We start from the raw sequence: 19774 nt of genomic DNA, 5'->3' as shown, positions 1-19774 counted from the left end.
GTTCAAGGTCCAATAACAATGGGAATACCATTTTTTTAAATTGTGATTGCTGAATGAGTTTCCTTCCCTTACCCGTAGCCTACCTCAGTCATGACTTGTGACACTATAACTGAAATTAGCTTGAGTGAGCCTAAATGAGCAAATATTTAGGGTATATATTATTTGTTTTACACCCTATAAAATATATTGAATGCCATTACATTGCTGGTGCTGGTATTCGACTGGTATTTGCATTACAACACTGACACACTCTGACTAAAATTGGTACTTCTAATCATATTGAGAAGAATAGGGGGCGCCCCAGACCAAGTTATTGTCAATGTCTGGGACCAATCAATAGGCCTAAAATGTTGCGTAAAAACAATGACATGTTTCTTTCTGATCAGAAGTAGATCCTCATTCAAGGTCATGAATGTCGCCCTTCTCATGTTATTTGATAATGACTCTTTGGATATGCATACACCCACAGAGTTTCTTTGTTACAACACCAAAAAACGAAAACGGCTACTCTGACGCTCTTCGACTCCACTCGGACAAACTCGGGCTTAGTAAATTGGCGTGCTCCCTCCCAGTCCGCTGGTTGCTCGGAGCTCGCGGTTATGCGCGTCTAGCATCGGATGATTACGCGAGGGCGGTGCCAAATAGGAGATAAGCGACGACGAGAATCTCACCGGTAGTGCATCCTTTGCTTTAACCATTTATAAGCTCCTTGTTTAGCTACCGTTAGCCGTTTATACCAACCAGCTCACAAACAATTGTTGTTATTTTTTTTTTTGTATGTCCCGAATTCCATTCATATCTGTCAAGAATTCGAAACGGAAAATAAACCACATTATGGAGACGGAGATACACGTGCCTGTGGGGTCGCCGGTAATTCGAAAATTCCCGATTTTCGTGGAGGAACATAACGTAACCGATGGGGCAATGAAGCTGATAAAGCAGCTTCGGCCAGCGTGGGACATAAACCATGTCAAGACCAAGGTAAATTAGACATCTCTCCACTGAATGATGCGCCAACTCCATGGCCCATCATCATCACTAGCTAGCTAACTAAAGTTAGCATAACTATCAGACCAGTCCAGGGGCCTTGATATATTCCTCGTCCCGTGTATACATTTAAAACATGTATTTCGTGCATCACACTGGCTTCTCTTGCATGTAGTTATTCGTTTGTAGTTATTCAAGTTGAGTTCTAAGCTAGTGGTGTTAGCATTTAGCTAGCTGTCAGTCACTACGCCGTTCTTGGAGTCTTTAGTCAAATCAACAAGGAATGTTCGTGTCTGTATTCTGTGCTCCATGGATACGTTAACAAAAAGGTCATACGTCTCCCTTCTTCGTGTGGTTTTCCGGCAGACGAGACGCTTTCTTGTGTATTGCTGCCTTTCACAGTTTGGAAAGTGCATTACACATTTGTTCCCAAAAATAAAAGGAAATTGCACCGCTGTCTAACTATGTATACTACACTACCAGTCAAAAGTTGACACACCTACTCATTCAAGGGTTTTACTTTAGTTTGACAATTTTGTTACATTGTAGACTAATAGTGAAGACATCAACTATGAAATAACACATATGGAATCATATAGTAACCAAAAAAGTGTTAAACAAATAAAAAAATATTCTATATTTGAAATTCTTCAAGGTAGCCACCCTTTGCCTTGACAGCTTTGCACACTCTTGGCATTCTCTCAACCAGCTTCATGAGGTAGTCACCTGGATTGCATTTAAATTAACAGGTGTGCATTGTTAAAAGTTCATTTGTGGTATGTATTTCCTTCTTAATGCGTTTGAGCCAATCAGTTGTGTTGTGACAGGGTAGGTGTAGTATACAGAAGATAGCCCTATTCGGTAAAAGATAAAGTCCATATTATGGCAAAAACGGCTCAAATAAGGAAAGAGAATCGACAGTCCATCATCACTTTAAGACACGAAGGTCAGTAAATCCTGAACATTTCAAGAACTTTGAACATTTCTTCTAGTGCAGTCTCAAAACGGTCAAGCGTTATGATTAAACTGGCTGTTATATGAGGACCGCCACAGGAAATGAAGACCCAGAGTTACCTCTGCTGCAGAGGATAAATTCATTAGTTACCAGCCTCAGAAATTGCAGCCCAAATAAATGCTTCAGAGTTCAAGTAACAGACACATCTCAACATCAGCTGTTCAGAGGAGACTGCGTGAATCAGGCCTTCATGGTCGAATTGGTGCAAATAAACCACTAAAAGGACACCAATAAAAAGAAGAGACTTGCTTGGGCCAAGAAACACAAGCAATAGACATTAGACCAGTGGAAATCAGTCCTTTGGTCTGATGAGTCCAAATTTGAGATATTTGATTCCAACCGTGTCTTTGTGAGACGCAGATTAGGTGAACGAATGATCTCTGCATGTGTGGTTCCCACCGTGAAGCATGGAGGAGATGTGGTGGTGCTTTGCTAGTAACACTGTCAGTGATTTATTTTGATTTCAAGACACACTTAACCAGCATGGCTACCACAACATTCTGCAGCGATATGCCATCCCATCTGGTTTGCGCTTAGTGGGACTATCATTTGTTTTTCAACAGGACAATGACCCAACACACCTCCAGGCTGTGTAAGGGCTGTTTGACACAAAAGGTACGTGATGGAGTGCTGCATCAGATGACCTGACCTCCACAATCCACTGACCTCACCCCAATTGAGATGGTTTGGGATGAGTTGGACCGCGGAGGGAAGGAAAGCAGCCAACAAGTGCTCTGCATATGTGGGAACTCCTTCAAGACTGTTGTAAAAGCATTCCAGGTGAAGCTGATTGAGAGAATGCCAAGAGTGTGCAAAGCTGTCATCAAGGCAAAGGGTGGCAACTTTGAAGAATCTAAAATGTAACATATTTTGATTTGTTTAACACTTTTTTTTGATTCCATATGTGTTATTTCATAGTTTTGATGTCTTCACTGCTATTCTACAATGTAGAAAATAGTAAACTAAAGAAACCCTTGAATGGGTAGGTGTACTGTGTGTATATATATATTATATATATATACCAATATATACCAATTCAATCTTCTTGGATTTCCTTTCCAACTGTGCGGTACAATTAATGATGATAGCAATAAACGCCAAGAAGCCAACCATGCTAATGCACAAACTGTTCGGGTCACTGTACTGGCCTACTACTCAAAGGGATCCTCTCAGGCTCCCTCACCCTTTGCCCACTATCCTCTACTTTGCATCAAAACTCAGGACAGACAGGGTCTCCTCAGTCTTACGCTGGCCACCGGGTCTGCATTAGAGGTCGACCGATTAGTTAGGGCCGATTTCAAGTTTTCATAACAATCGGCATTTTTGGATGCCGATTACTTTTCACTCCACGAGGAGATTGAGTGGCAGGCTGACCACCTGTTACGCGAGTGCAGCAAGGAGCCACGGTAAGTTGCTAGCTAGCATTAAACATATCTTCTAAAAAACAATCAATCTTCACATAATCACTAGTTAACTACACATGGTTGATGATATTACTAGTTTAACTAGATTGTCCTGCGTTGCAGGCAGTTAACCCACTGTTCCTAGGCTGTCATTGAAAATAAGAATTTGTTCTTAACTGACTTGCCTAGTTAAATAAAGGTAAAATAAAAAAATATATAATCAATGCGGTGCCTGTTAATTTCTCATCGAATCACAGCCTACTTCGCCAAACGGGTGATGATTTAACAAGCGCATTCGCGAGAAAAGCACTGTCGTTGCACCAATGTACCTAACCATAAACATCAATGCCTTTCTTAAAATAAATACACAAGTATATATTTTTAAACCTGCATATTTAGTTGAAAGAAATTCATGTTTGCAGGCAATATTAACTAGGGGAATTGTGTCTGTGCGTTCTGTGCAAGCAGAGTCAGGGTATATGCAGCAGTTTGGGCCGCCTGGCTCGTTGCGAACTATGTGAAGACCATTTCTTCCTAACAAAGACCGTAATTAATTTGCCAGAATTTTACATAATTATGACATAACATTGAAGGTTGTGTAATGTAACAGCAATATTTAGACAGGGATGCCACCCGTTCGATAAAATACGGAACGGTTTCGTATTTCACTGAAATAATAAACGTTTTGTTTTTGAAATGATCATTTCCAGATTTGACCATATTAATGACCTAAGGCTTGTATTTCTGTGTTTATTATATTATAATTAAGTCTATAATTTGATAGTGGTCTGAGTGGTGGTAGGGAGCAGCAGGCTGGTAAGCATTCATTCAAACAGCAGTTTCCTGCTTTTTCAATGCTTGAAGCAGAGCGCTTTTTCTGACTTCAAGCCTATCAACTACCGAGATTAGGCTGGCAATAGTATAGTGCCAATAAGAACATCCAATAGTCAAAGGTATATGAAATACAAATGGTATAGAGAGAAATAGTCCTATAATAACTACAACCTAAAACTTCTTAACTGGGAATATTGAAGACTCATGTTAAAAGGAACCACCAGCTTTCATATGTTCTCATGTTCTGAGCAAGGAACTTAAACGTTAGCTTTTTTACATGGCACATATTGCACTTTTACTTTCTTCTCCAACACTGTTTTTGCATTATTTAAACCAAATTGAACATGTTTCATTATTTATTTGAGACTACATTTATTTAATTTATGAATTATATTAAGTGTTCATTCAGTATTGTTGTAATTGTCATTTATTTTTTTATATATATAATATATTTAAAAAATCGTCTGAATAATCGGTATCGGCTTTTTTTGGTCCTCCAATAATCGGTATCATATTGAAAAATCATATTCGGTCGACCTCTAGTCTGCATCGCACCACACAGCGTGCATCACTTACACAGGGTTCCCCAACTTCAGTTGATCCACCTTAACACGGAACCCAAACCGGCTGCGCACGTGCACCATCGTGCAGAAATGTATTTTGTCCCCCCACACCAAACTCAATCACGACACGCAGGTTAAAATATCAAAACAAACTCTGAACCAATTACATTTAATTTGGGGACAGGTCGAAAAGCATTAAACATTTATGGCAATTTAGCTAGCTAGGTTGCTCTTGCTAGCTAATTTGTCCTATTTAGCTAGCTTGCTGTTGCTAGCTAATTTGTCCTGGGATATAAACATTGAGTTGCTATTTTACCTGAAATGCACAAGGTCCCCTACTCCGACAATTAATCCACACACAAAACGGTCAACCGAATCGTTTCTAGTCATCTCTCCTCCTTCCAGGCTTTTTCTTCTTTGAACTTATATGGTGATTGGCATCTAAACTTTCATAGTATTACCACGACGACCGACAACACAGTTGGTCTTTCAATCACCCACGTGGGTATAACCAATAAGGAGATGACACGTGGGTGTCTGCTTCTATAAACGAATGAGATGGGAGAGGCAGGACTTGCACCGCGATCTGCGTCACAAATAGAACTGACTTCTATTTTAGCCCTTAGCAACGCAGACGCTCGTTGACGCAATAATTTAATAATATAGATTCCAAAATGTATTTTGCAACGATCGCGCACGGGACGCGAGCGGTGTAGTCAGGGTATAACACTCAACCCCACCCCAGTTATCACTCCTTTCAGTGGCACTCTACTCCGGAGATCAAAGCAGTACACCACTTTCGTCCAGAGACTCGAAACGCATAGCACCCTCTCCCTCTGAGCAGCAGACACACCTCGGGGTACTTTGACCGAATTGACAGACACCAACTCGTTCTTCACCCAGCCTGATACCACAAACAAATCAGCCAAAAGGCATGAATCCACTTTCTCTGTGAATCGTACTCCCACTAGGCCAGAGTCGTCTCTGGCATTTTCCTGATCATTGGGGTGGCTTGGAAGCCTTCACCTCACCTGATGACGTAGGTTCTTTCTGATCACTTTTGTTAGGATCAATTTCAGGTTCACTCTGTCGACTGGTCAGGGTCTTCTGGTGCGTAAATGCATTTTTCTCTCCTGTACTTGACCCAAAGGAGAAAGTACTCTGCTTATATTTCAGTCAGTTCGGGTGTGCACCTCGTGCCATTTTGCCTCACTGCTACTTGCCATCCGCCCACTTCCTCGCCTGGTCCTCGGACATGACTTCCATCTCCGTTTGGGACTTCAGGAAACTTAGTATTAAGTCGCCCACTAATGCCATGCTTGCTCATCCAGACGTCGTTCCAGAACAACTCCATCTGAGTGAAGCATCATTCATACCTTTACCTTTCAAGATGTGGCATATTTTAAGAACGTGTTTGAAGGACACAGTTATAGCAAAGATTGCTACTGATTGGTTGTTATAAACATTGCTTTTAGAACTGAACAGATTCCAAATGAAACAAGACTCAGATGCAGAGTGCATGTTTCATGTCTGAATGCCATTTTTTAAATGTTACCTTTTATTTAACTAGGCAAGTCAGTTAAGAACAAATTCTTATTTACAATGACGGCCTACCGGGGAACAGTGGGTTTAACTGCCTTGTTCAGGGGCAGAATGACCGATATTTTTTTTAAATTATTATTATTATTATTATTTTTTTTTTTACCTTGTCAACTCAGTGATTCGATCCAGCAACCTTAGTTACTGTAATCTGTGGTTAATATCCAGCCGTAGCCGTAATTCTAAATGCAGTCTCAATTGCTGCATATCACACTGTTCATAAGAACCTCTGGTTTAAATGTTTTAGTTATTTTAGTTTCAACAAATCGATAGCAGGAGACAGAGAGCACAGTGGGAGAGAACATCTCCTCCGTATCCAAGCAGAACGCCCCACTCTCCCTCAGTTAGCTAACGGTGGCTAGCTAGCTAAACAGCTTGTTCACCTCGTGGTAAATCTACGATCACTTCAATTCATCATTAAATCTTGATAGCAGCATAGCAAAATGTTCATTCATTTTTTTTTTTTCTCCACAAAACTCCGAGACGTCAGTCAAATAGTTTGATTGGACAAGATGACACCTCTAAACGGACAAATGTGAAAGCTATATTTTCAGGAGAGCACAAAGTGGTTGTATCAAATGGTTCTGGCCTCACTGATTGAGGGAGCTCCTTCGATATCAGAGACATGCTCACAAACGATTTATCAGACATTGACACTTACACACGTTATTCACAACATATCAAGGAAGATATCTGTGCAAAAATATTTCAATTTAATTGACAGTTGATCAAAATGTCATGATTTTATAAAGTGAACACCAGAGTGGACAGTCAAAAGCTCCTAGCTAGCTATCTCATTTGCATTCCCCACTGCCTCAATACCTTCACGTAAATACAGGCACTTTGTAAGCTGTCCTCTCAGATAAGATGGACAGTGTAGTGGCAAAACGGTGTGTGCGTGTCCAGAGGATTTTAGTACCCTGTGAGTCACCATTGTCAGATAACCACGTCATATCCCCATCCTTAATTGCCTCACTCCTGATCCCCGACAAACACCTAACTTTGGCTTCACGCACACATCCACAGAAGACACAACTCACCCCCAGCTACACACTCACACACCTCACTCTCATCTCCATACCAACTGGAGTTATGATGTCCATTGATAGACACTCTTACTGACAGTTGTGGCTGCTTTGCGGGATGTATTGTTGTCTCTACCTTCTTGCCCTTCGTGCTGTTGTCTGCCCAATAATGTTTGTACCATGTTGTGCTGCTGCAATGTGTTGTTACCATGTTGTCATGTTGTGTTGCTGCCTTGCTATGTTGTTGTCTTAGGTCTCTCTTTATGGAGTGATGTGTGTTTTGTTCTATATTTTTAATCCCAGCCCCCGTCCCCGCAGGAGGCTTTTTGCCTTTTGGTAGGCCGTCATTGTAAATAAGAATTTGTTCCTAACTGACTTTCCTAGTTAAATAAATATACCTGGGCCTATTTCTGACCCTGTGTGATGTCTTCCACGTTTAGGGTTCATGTCGGGGAAAGTGGAAATGCATTATTCACTGGCACTAAGCAGTAGGCAGGCCTGCTATCGGGTGAATCTTGTATCTTGTCAGCTGTTTTATGGCAATGTGTTTGTGACGTATGATGACACTAATGGTACATGACACACTGGTTTCTTTCGGGCCTTGAAGAGCAGGAACGATAAACCCAAAATTACCGACACTGTTTACTCAGGTAATTTTCAGTGATTTTTGCTAAACAACATTCCTGTAGATTGTTGGAAAACCATTATTCTGTCAACAGTAATGGCGTATGCATTATGTTGATTCCTGCTATGAAAGTATCTCTGTCCCTGTTTGGCTGCTGACTCTCATTCCCCCTCACCCTGCGCATGGAGGAGGGAGAGATGCATTCTGAGAAGCATGACTGTTGCTAAAAATGCTATTGCGGGGGAAAATGCAGTGTTATTGTTTACTAGTTTACTCCTGCAGGTCTACAATTTTGTTTCTGGTGTCCTTTGACAGCTCTTTGGTCTTGGCCAGAGTGGAGTTTGGAGTGTGATTGTTTGAGGTTGTGGACAGGTGTCTTTTATACTGATAACAAGTTCAAACAGGTGCCATTAATACAGGTAACGAGTGGAGGACAGAGGAGCCTCTTAAAGAAGAAGTTACAGGTCTGTGAGAGCCAGATATCTTGCTTGTTTGTAGGTGACCAAATACTTATTTTCCACCATAATTTGCAAATAAATTCATAAAAAATCCTACAATGTGATTTTCTGGATTTTTTTTCCTCATTTTGTCTGTCATAGTTGAAGTGTACCTATGATGAAAATTACAGGCCTCATATTTTTAAGTGGGAGAACTTGCACAATTGGTGGCTGACTAAATACTTTTTTGCCCCACTGTATGTATATATATTTATTTACCAAAAAAAAAGATATGGGGGATTGGAGATGATGCAGACAAGTACATTGATGGAAGCAACAATCTTTCTGCAATATTAAACTGATCCACAACTTAAAAAAATATATACAAAAATGCTTTCAAAGCAACTACAGTTGTTCTGGAAAGTTTTTGTGAGACATTTACTGATAGATTACTCAATTAGACTACATGGCTAGCAACAATGTCATATTTAGAGTTAGCAATCTAGCTAAGGGTTTCGAGTTCCCACTTCCTCAGGTGGTGAGTATTGTAGCCTACAGGTCAATAAGCACAAAGATGTCAGCAAATTCTCTGAAGAGCTAAAAATAAATCTAATTCTGGATCCTATTTTGACAGGTTGCACATCAAAATATCAATCATGCATTTCCTAGATATGTTAGCTTACTTTTTTAATCATAGGCTACCATCTCAGTTGTCTTACTTAAAATGTAGCGCCCTGCTGCTAATGTAAAGTAACTATCCATTTAAAAAATGTTTTATCGTTGTGTTATCGAGCAAAATAGTTACCTTTACCGCGATATGACTTTTTGTCCATATCGCCCAACTCTAGCGCACCCCCCCCCCCCCCCCCCCCCCCCCAAAAAATGTAAGAACAATTATTTGTCACTGATTTATGGTTGTCGTGAAAAATGTGTCAATTTACTGGGATGTGGATTTTTGGCCATATCGCCCAGCTCTTGGGCCTTGCTAGTGAGACTAACTTCCCACTCTTGCCTAGTGCTGACAAACTTAGACATGTCTAACTCTAGTCATTCTGTGTTGTTTGGTACATTGAGGCCAGAATGTGACTCTCAGCTGTGTGTGTGTGTGTGTAGCTTAATCTGGGCTTGTCGTCCCCCCCCCGCTGCCCTGTGACTGAGAACGTGACACTGTTGACCTCCCAACACAGCTTTTCTCAATGGGAGCCACCCAAACAGGCTTTGTCCCCCTGCCTTTGTCCCTTTAACCCACACAGCCCCGCACAGCCACAGCCTAATACAGCCCCCACCAGGCATGGGTACGTGCCAGAAAGCGAGAGAGATGGAGGACAAACTGAGCGAGACTGGGAGGACAGACAGAGTGGTAGACTTATAGAGATGGAGAACATGTGAGTAACTAGTTGAAGAGAAGTGAAGGGAGTCGGGAGGGGGTTACTGGAACTGAACTGACTGAGCCACCTGGACAGGATTTGGAGGGGGTCGGGGGGCTTTCTGTTACTGTAAATATCTAGTGTCAAGTCCAGTCCCAAACATCCTGCCCTCTGTCCCTACAAACACCAGAACCTACCAACACCCCAGTCACATCCCATTCCCATCACCTTTGACCTGCTTATTATCACACATTAATGCCATGTGGCCTTCTGCCAATTCTGATGTGTGTGTGCAAGAGATACTTCGTATCTTTTGCATGTTTAATTTGTAGCCACAATAAAGTGATAGCCTACTAAGATATGCAGACGTTCTGTTCTCATTCAAAGAACATGTCACCTAAAACAGAATGTTCGTTAATAATTACCCCAGTTGTGTTGGAGCTTATTGCCTGTGATACGTGGAGAAACTCACACACACTGAGGCAGGATGATCACAGGTCATAGAGGTGCAGTGTGTTCTGGGTCTGTGTAGACTGTGACGGGATAAAGCGGTATACGTGTGTGTGGTCACAACATGGTGCCGGTGTGCCCATCTCTCTGGTCAACCATGCTAGGAATGCCAGCTATGTAGGGGTGGGCGGCCAGAGAGCGGGCCAGTGTGGATGGGGCTAGTCGCTCTGCAATCTCTAGCTGTGGGGATGGATATCTGCCCACTGTCAAATCACTAGTCCAGATTGTCCACATTCCAGAGAGCATGAATATGGTCAGTTATTAGCCATTGGGTGGATCTCAATGGTCAGAAAGGAGATGGGGAGACTACACATGCAGACCATGACTTCCTGTGTGTTACTTTCTCCCCCAACAGTAGTCATTGAATGAAGTGGCTGGCATTGCAAACAGCTTCCTTGTCTGGGTGCCGTTAAACAAGTAGCCTAGCTGGAAAGCCCTTGCCCTTTGGCCCAGTTGTCCAGCTTCAGTATAGACATAACACAGAATACTGTAACTATCTCAGCTCATAAGATAAGCTAGTCAGACCTTCTAGGAAATGACTGTTGTGACTTCCTCAACCTTCTCATGGTCATCTAGGCCTATGCTTCCTGATATGACTCCTGGCAAGGACAGGCTTGTGCCTCAACTGACCTAGTGACAGTTAACTGGAGTAGACTCGCCTAAACTATACCTTCACTGGTGGGGAAGGGGGATACCTAGTCAGTTGTACAACTGAATGCATTCAACTGAAACGTGTCTTCTGCATTTAACCCCTCTGAATCAGAGAGGTGCAGGGGGCTGCCATAATTGACATCCACGTCATGGGCGCCCGGGGAACACTGGGTTAACTGCCTTGTTCAGGGACAGAACGACATACCTTTTTTTACCTTGTCAGCTTGGGGATTCGGTCCAGAAACCTTTTGGTTACTGGCCCAACACTCCTACCCGCCAGGCTACCTGCCGCCCCTACTGATGCATTTTTGCTGTATTAATCTCCCTCCCTATCTTTCTCAGCTCTTCACTGATGGGACCACTAATAAGCTGGTGGGTTGTTATGTGGATGCCAGTCCAGAGGACGTGGTTCTGGTGCGTGTGTATGGGAACAAGACGGAGCTGATCGTCGACCGAGACAACGAGCTCAAGAGCTTCCAGGTGCACCACACACGTTCTCAAGAGCTTCCTGGTTTTCACACAAACAGTTCACACATTTGACACTTCAGAGCGTTTCACTATCAAACTCAGGAACTAAGGGCATCTACACTGGTAGCCAAGTTCAACTCCCTGTGTGTGGACCCATATGCAGGCTACTTCCTGGTGTGTCTTGAGGTCATCGCTGTCTAATCCTTTGCATGTCTTTCCAGGTCCTACATGCTAACGGCTGCGCCCCGCGCCTCTACTGCACCTTCCAGAATGGCCTCTGCTACGAGTTCATGCAGGGGGACGCCCTCGGAACACAGGACGTCAGGGACCCTATCTTACTCAGGTGAGGACATTTACTAGAAAACCATCTTCAAGCTGATCCTGCTATCTGTCTAGTCTGCAGGGAAAGCCTGGTTTGATGTGTAAATATACACACCCTCAATACAAGCTCATAGCGTAGCTGACTGCAAATGAGTCCATAGGGACTGCGTCTCTAGGCAGTCCTCAGCCCTGTTGGCTGCACCATGGAACTAGAATATGAACTGTGTAGAGTAAACACCATTTAAAAGGTCAAAAAACAGTCAAGTAAATTACATTTTCATTGATCAGAACAGGATGCAGGACACAAACCTATTTTTGGGGGATAGGAATCATTCCGTAATGATTGTCTATTTCATCATACTTGCAGAATGATGTATTGTGTGTGTCCTCAGGCTAATATCCAGGGAGATGGCTCGTATCCATGCGATCCACGCACATAACGGCTGCATCCCCAAACCCAACCTGTGGATCAAGATGAGGAAATATTTCTCTCTGGTCGCCACCGAGTTCACCGAGCAAGCCTCCAACGCCAGGTAAGAGGAACCTGAACACACTACTCTGTACCAGTTAACCTGAACACACTACTCTGTACCAGTTAACCTGAACACACTACTCTGTACCAGTTAACCTGAACACACTACTCTGTACCAGTTAACCTGAACACACTACTCTGTACCAGTTAACCTGAACACACACACACACACTTTGGCCCCCTCTTACTCAAGAAGGTATTTTCTTAAAAGGGTTTACTGTTCATACATGTGCTGGCCAGCTGTCTCCCAGTCCTGTCCTCAATGGCTGTATCTGCCTGGGTCTGCTATTAAGTCTTCTATACAGACTCCTATATAAGTGCGATCATAACAACAGTGCAGGGTAGAGGTGGATTATGGAGGCGGAGGTATGCACTGGGATAACAGATGTTTGCCTACCACTTATCAGCCTGCCTAGAATGCCTGGGTAATGTAGCGAGCTAATGCATCATTCAGCCAGCCTGCCTGCACTGTACAAACACACACACATGTAGACTCAATAACTGTGCCCCAGCCAACACTGTCAGAGGAGGCTTCTGTCTTCTTGTGGGTGGGTACTGGCTGCTCCTCTACCCAGCCAACAGCAGAGATCTGGGCAGGCAGGGAGAAGAGAGCTGGGTGAGGCTCTGGGTACTTGGCCACTCAGTTGGCGAGAGGTGGCCTAGGTAGATGGTCCTCGGTGGTGATAGGCCATGGGGAGGTAGGTTACTGTTAGTAGGGAGCAGTCCAGCCAGTAGTAGCTGTTGCTGTACTACTAGTGGAAGAAGGTTAGAGGTGGGAGGCCCTGGACAGAGGGTTGAGTTAACACAATGGGAGTCAGTCAATCTTCTGGATGAACGCTTCAAGCCCATTACCACAGCACAGCGGCCGTTTCCCCTCAGCACTGCTCTACTGGGCACTACGCACTCCGTGTCTGATTTTAAACATTTAAGATAAAGACTAGCAATAAAAGCAACTTCCTCCTACCTCTCCCTTCCTCCTACCTCTCCCTTCCTCCTACCTCTCCCTTCCTCCTGTCTCCCCCCTCCTGTCTCCCCCATCTCTCCAGGATCCAGCAGGAGGTGCCCAGCCAGGCGGTGTTGGAGCAAGAGATGGTGTGGATGAAGGAACACTTGTCTCAGCTGGGCTCTCCTGTGGTGCTCTGTCACAACGACCTGCTCTGCAAGAACATCATCCACAACAGCAAAGAGGGTGAGATATGTCATCAGTTTAGAACATCATCCACAACAGCAAAGAGGGTGAGGTATGTCATCAGTTTAGAACATCATCCACAACAGCAAAGAGGGTGAGATATGTCATCAGTTTAGAACATCATCCACAACAGCAAAGAGGGTGAGGTATGTCATCAGTTTAGAACATCATCCACAACAGCAAAGAGGGTGAGGTATGTCATCAGTTTAGAACATCATCCACAACAGCAAAGAGGGTGAGGTATGTCATCAGTTTAGAACATCATCCACAACAGCAAAGAGGGTGAGATATGTCATCAGTTTAGAACATCATCCACAACAGCAAAGAGGGTGAGATATGTCATCAGTTTAGAACATCATCCACAACAGCAAAGAGGGTGAGGTATGTCATCAGTTTAGAACATCATCCACAACAGCAAAGAGGGTGAGGTATGTCATCAGTTTAGAACATCATCCACAACAGCAAAGAGGGTGAGGTATGTCATCAGTTTAGAACATCATCCACAACAGCAAAGAGGGTGAGGTATGTCATCAGTTTAGAACATCATCCACAACAGCAAAGAGGGTGAGATATGTCATCAGTTTAGAACATCATCCACAACAGCAAAGAGGGTGAGGTATGTCATCAGTTTAGAACATCATCCACAACAGCAAAGAGGGTGAGATATGTCATCAGTTTAGAACATCATCCACAACAGCAAAGAGGGTGAGGTATGTCATCAGTTTAGAACATCATCCACAACAGCAAAGAGGGTGAGATATGTCATCAGTTTAGAACATCATCCACAACAGCAAAGAGGGTGAGGTATGTCATCAGTTTAGAACATCATCCACAACAGCAAAGAGGGTGAGATATGTCATCAGTTTAGAACATCATCCACAACAGCAAAGAGGGTGAGGTATGTCATCAGTTTAGAACATCATCCACAACAGCAAAGAGGGTGAGGTATGTCATCAGTTTAGAACCTCATCCACAACAGCAAAGAGGGTGAGGTATGTCATCAGTTTAGAACATCACCCAGGTGATCATCCACAAACTCGCATCATCCACTTAATTATAACATCCACATGTTACTGATTCCAACCTCTCCATTTTTCCAGGCCATGTCCGGTTCATAGACTATGAATACTCTAGTTACAACTTTCAGGCCTTTGACATCGGGAACCACTTCAACGAGTTTGCTGGTAAGAGGAGATACATGGGCTGTATCTTAGTCATGACATGCAGTGTGTGTGTATATGTAATGTGTGTGTGAACCTGTATGTTTACAGGTATGAGTGAGCTGGACTATGGGCTGTATCCTAGCCGTGAGATGCAGCTGGAGTGGCTGCGTGTGTATCTGCAGGCGTACAAACTGTCCACTAAGAAAGGAGAGGAGGTCAGCGACAGAGAGCTGGAGAGACTCTACGTACAGGTCAACAAGTTTGCTCTGGTGAGGAACACACACTGTCTCTCTCAATCAGATGACTTGGTAGATGCTGTGCTGAAACTTTGATTAGTTTGACCCTGTCTAACTTTTGACCTCTCTCTGTAGGCATCACACTTCTTCTGGGGCTTCTGGGCACTCATCCAGGCCAAGTACTCCTCCATTGATTTTGACTTCCTGGGGTAAGTGTGTGTTTGTGTGTAATGGTCTCCTGTGAAGTGATGATAAAAGCTGTTGGTCTGCCTGTGGTGCATGTGAGTGAAAGGGATCATTTAATGTGGATGACAGACTGAAAGACAAACCCTGCAGTAAGCTCTGTGGTACAGCACAGTTTCCAATACACAGTTTCCAATACACCGTTTCTACAAACACACACGCAGAGAAAGTGGGGAGAGAGTCTGCGAAAATAGAGGGAGAAAGGAAAGATGGCATAGAGAGTGAGAGCGGTCTCGTCTTGGGCCTGCAGAGGTGAAACTGACCCTGGTGGTTTGAGTGTCTGCAACCCAATCAGTCCTGCAGTGACGACAGAACTGTCCCCCCCGGTCACCTGTATGAATGACATATTGCTCTTGACAGTTTAACAACCAGTCAATTGGAGCTGTCTGGGCTATTGTTATGGCTGCTATTGGATACTTGGTGCTCTCATTAAGTCAAAATGGATGTTTCAAACTCTTCCGCTCTCTTTCAACACTTCCCTATCTCTCCCTCCCCCTTTCCCCCCATCTCTCCTGCAGCTATGCTGTGCTGCGCTTCAACCAATACTTCAAGACCAAACCTGCAGTGATGGCCCTACAGATCCCAGAATGAGAAGAGAAGAAGAGAGGGACCCCATCACTGGCACTGACCAGTGGAGCAGACACACTTTGAGCAGGAGAGGGCTGTGCTGGGGGATGAGGGACAAGGGTTGGGGTTGAGCATTATTAATGGGGTCGAGGGGTGGGGTAAATAACATTTAGAGGGCCGAGTGTGGATGGACCACAACATTTTTTCCTAACTCGGTCCCTGACAACAAGCGCAAATACTATTTAATTCCTCTTCAACTCTGTCCACCTCTGTCTCACCAGTCAAGCTCATCAAGATTCCCCAAAACAGCCAGGGGTGGTCTGTGTGTAAATGTATCTTTATTTATTTATTCTGTGAAGAATTGATTGACCTAGTGATGTAAGATTCATTTCCCAGGCAGACGGGTAACTGAGTCTGGGAGCGTTTGGTGCCAACATGGACAGTGTGCAGACAGAGTTCTGTTTATATGGGCTCTGAGTTTGCCCTGTGGTTGTGTTCAAGGCGTGTAGTGTAGGAGAGAGGGCAGCCATCTTGTCCTTAATGTAGGCACTGATCTGAGAGGATTTCTTCAGCAATATGGTCATGGTTTCACCTTGAAAATAGTGTATTCATTCAACTCAGATCTACACAAAGTGGCTAGGGGTTGACGTAGAACTGAGAAGTTTTAGTTGCTTTGCAGTGAAGGTGGCATTGCCGTGTAGGTTAGAGAGGGGCTAGCCATGACAAGACAGTGATATGGTGGTTTAATAATGTCTGTGACAGCAGAGCTGCCTCTGTGGCCAGGAGCAGCTTTGCGTCACTGATGCTAAACTTTAAACCAGGGCCCTGTTCTCCCTCAGCCTCTTTTCCACCACGTTAGCTTTTATAGTTATGGTGACTCGCTCTGTTAAACTTTGCACTCAGACTACTCTGAAAATCACAACCTCAATCACCCCTGCCTTCCCCAGTATCTGACCCCTCTTCCTCCCCCTTTCTCTCACCTCCCTCTGCACTATTACACTTCCTCCTCTCTCGACTCTCTTGATTGGCTGAGGTGGTGGAGGGACTTTTGCCTGACGTGCACATATTCACTGTAACATCCCAACCTCCATCCATTCAGTCATAACTTCCCTAAAAAGGAGCCAGAATCTTATACAATGGGATATTGCGTGAACTGTCAGAGCCAGTCAATGCTTCAAAGGGTGTGGAATCACTAACCCCCAATGTTCTGAAGCTTATCAGGATGTGAGGTGGCCAAGGACAAGACAGCAGGGTGAAGTCCACACTGAGCCAGCAACCACTTCCTTCTCTGACTGACATCATGATCTTTGGAGGAACTCGACACCTTTCTTTATCCCGGTCCCCCCTCCCTTCCTCTCCAGCCCCCTCAGATCAGAAGGTCAACATGTAAGGGAAACTAGAGGAGAGCCATGTTAGAGTATTAGGATATCGTACAGCCTGTCCTGTGATCCCTGCCCATGACCACTGGGGGAGACGGAGAGCGCTGATCCCTGCCCTGGCTGTCTCCTGTTACTGACAGGGTTAATAATTCACCAATATAGGAGGCTGCCAACTCTATGAAGGTGTTGAAGAGAAGGACTGTTGTGATGAGTCACTAGCCACGCTTGCCAGGCCTCTTAGTTCCCCTAGCAAACTCCAAAATGTGTTGTCTGGCTACACGGTGAGACTGATGAGCAGCCTCTTGGCTCTCAGGAGAGCTTGCCTTTTTGTCCCTTGTCACTAGCTGTACAGGCAGGGAGGGTAGATGTCGTTTTCACCAGCTCTTGTCCTGGAGAGCTACAGTCTAGACACATGATTCAACTAATCATCATTATCCTGGTTCATTGAATCATGTGTGTTAGTGCTGGAATGACCCTGCACACCCTGTAACTGTCCAGGACCAGGGTTTTTGACTACTGGAGTAGTGTTAAGCAGAGCATCTGCAACATAGCAGTAGATTGATGCAACAAATGGAAATGACTCATACTTGATGTAGGATTGTGTCCATTCTATACAGTACATTTCTATCTGCAACATTCCAAACCATTTATGTCATTGAGTCAGCATTTTTAAGTGAGTGGAATTGGTTACGAGAATCTTGTAGTGTTTCCTAAATGGCTGGTCAAGGCCCTCTTGTATCCATTTTGAAAGGCCGTTATGGACAGAGACAACACTTTGAAAGGCTTCAGGTGAGTCACAGCTCACCACCAACTGTTCTATGTCGGCCCAGGGTTGAACTAAGAGGTGACCAAGTGCAATGAATTCCTGTTTATCGTAGATGTACATGTGTGAATGTGTTTCCTTTGAGTTGACCGTAACATTTCAATCAGACTCAAACTGTATTCCTGTTAGGGTGCATCTCAACCGTCTTAGTGGATTCCTTTCCTTCATCTACACTAATAGGAAACAATTGGATGGATGACAAATGAATCCACCATATTGCTTTCATCCTGTTTTCAGATGTGTGGTGCTTAAGGAGAGAAGAGGAAGACACTAGATGTAGACTGACCATAAGAGTATGAGGGAGATAAGGTGGTCGAATGTCAAGATGTTCTATGCACCAAAGCACTCCTTGTGGTCTGTGGGTACGTTCAACTAAACTAGTCAGTCACTAGATTGCCAAGCTACAACAAACAGAAGTGGCAACATAGGTTAAAGGTTAAAATGTGTGATTAGAAAGCAACAGCCTACTTCCCTCCATTCTAGCTTGGCCAGATAGTGATGACTGTAAATGTCTGCTTCCTGAATGCACAACCAAAAATGACCCTGGGTTTCATGGAAATGCACCCCGCTTATTGAAGTGGTAGACCAACTACGGGAGGCTAGGGCTGCTTTCCTATTCTTAAACATGACCCCCATTCTGCCTATGCCCTTGTTAACTCCCTTCAGGAAATGTAAACGATTATGCTTATTGCTACTACTAGCCTTTTGATGGTAGAAACTCCCTCCAGCCTAACACCTATCCAATACTCTCAGATCTTTGAGGGCAAGCCAGCAGGAGCAGATGGAGTGGGTTCAAGAATCGGAGTGCTCGTAGGTCTACTAGTAAAAGCTGGAAAGTAGTATAGAGTTTTTATACACTATTACAGCTCATGCCTTCACTGGACAAATGTTGAAAGAGCTTTTGAATGTGTCCTAGAAGACTTTGCATTTGAAGTAAAGGAAGTAAGTTCCCCATTTAGAAAAAAAGCCAATAATACACATGTAGGAAGTTAAGCGTGCACTAATGTGGGACTTGATTTTATTCTCCCAACATAACCCTGTGGATATGTGCTGACTGGCAGGGTTACATCCTGACGCTGGTATTTGTAGGCTAGAGATGTGTTGAAGGGGGTATTTATTGGGTGAATCTCATGTTTTTATTTTACTTTTTCTATATACATACCAAAATGGTTAGCTTCATAAGTCTTGCAGTTAATTTGAAATTAACTTGTGTGAATGTACTAAATTGACAACACACTACAGAAAACTAGATTTTACTTTCTCCATATTTTCTTTTTTTGTACATGGTTTTGACTGATTTGAATTTTAGGTGAGTGTAGGGAGTCAGCAGCATTAAGGCCAGCAGAGACAGAGGTTGTAAATACTAAGAAATACTGTGAATCTGACTGTACAGTGATCCTCCACACTTCTGTGAGTGCTGGGGAGAGTAATTTAACATTGGTCAGTAAATATTTCCATTAAAAAACATGAACTATTTGTTGTGTATGCGAGTGACAACACCAACCTTGATGGGGTAAAATGTTTTGTCTTCGCTAGTTTCCTGTCTGGCCCTGGGAGAGAGAAGACCACCAAGGGTGAAGATATCCTAATACACTGCTCTGATGACATGAAGTGACCTATCACTGCCATTGCATTTCTATAGGAGTTGACTTCTATGCATTTGGTCAGTAATTTAGCATGATTTAGGACTATTTGCCTTCTAGTTTCACTATAGGCCAGGCTGATGATAAGCAACTGTTTATGTAAGGTCCTAAATATCGTTACCATGAGGACTGAGGTGGAAATTCACCTTGGTAACCTCTGAGTCAGTATGGTAAGAACTTATTGGACTGCACTC

At 43.6% G+C, this 19774-nt stretch overlaps 1 protein-coding gene across 1 annotated transcript; it reads left to right on the top strand.

The window, feature by feature from the left end:
• Window positions 1-559: 559 nt before the first annotated feature.
• On the top strand, window positions 560-19413 carry LOC120060807 (ethanolamine kinase 1-like). Its single transcript, XM_039010233.1, has 9 exons — window positions 560-981; window positions 11359-11496; window positions 11706-11827; window positions 12198-12338; window positions 13384-13526; window positions 14627-14710; window positions 14798-14958; window positions 15061-15134; window positions 15687-19413. The coding sequence occupies exons 1-9, from the start codon at window positions 778-780 to the stop codon at window positions 15757-15759; spliced, it is 1140 nt and encodes a 379-aa protein (XP_038866161.1). The 5' UTR covers window positions 560-777; the 3' UTR covers window positions 15760-19413.
• The last annotated feature ends 361 nt before the right edge of the window (window positions 19414-19774 follow it).

Source organism: Salvelinus namaycush, chromosome 2, assembly GCF_016432855.1.
Source record: "Salvelinus namaycush isolate Seneca chromosome 2, SaNama_1.0, whole genome shotgun sequence".
In the NCBI taxonomy this organism is placed as follows: domain Eukaryota; kingdom Metazoa; phylum Chordata; class Actinopteri; order Salmoniformes; family Salmonidae; genus Salvelinus; species Salvelinus namaycush.
The sequence above is the reverse complement of the archived record's forward strand: the minus strand, read 5'-3'. Positions and strand labels throughout refer to the sequence as shown.

Coding starts and splice junctions, on each gene's coding strand:
- LOC120060807 (XM_039010233.1), top strand. CDS start 778: ATGTCCCGAATTCCATTCATATCTGTCAAGAATTCGAAACGGAAAATA. Junction 982..11,358: donor TAAACCATGTCAAGACCAAG/GTAAATTAGACA, acceptor TATCTTTCTCAG/CTCTTCACTGATGGGACCAC. Junction 14,959..15,060: donor AGGTCAACAAGTTTGCTCTG/GTGAGGAACACA, acceptor CTCTCTCTGTAG/GCATCACACTTCTTCTGGGG.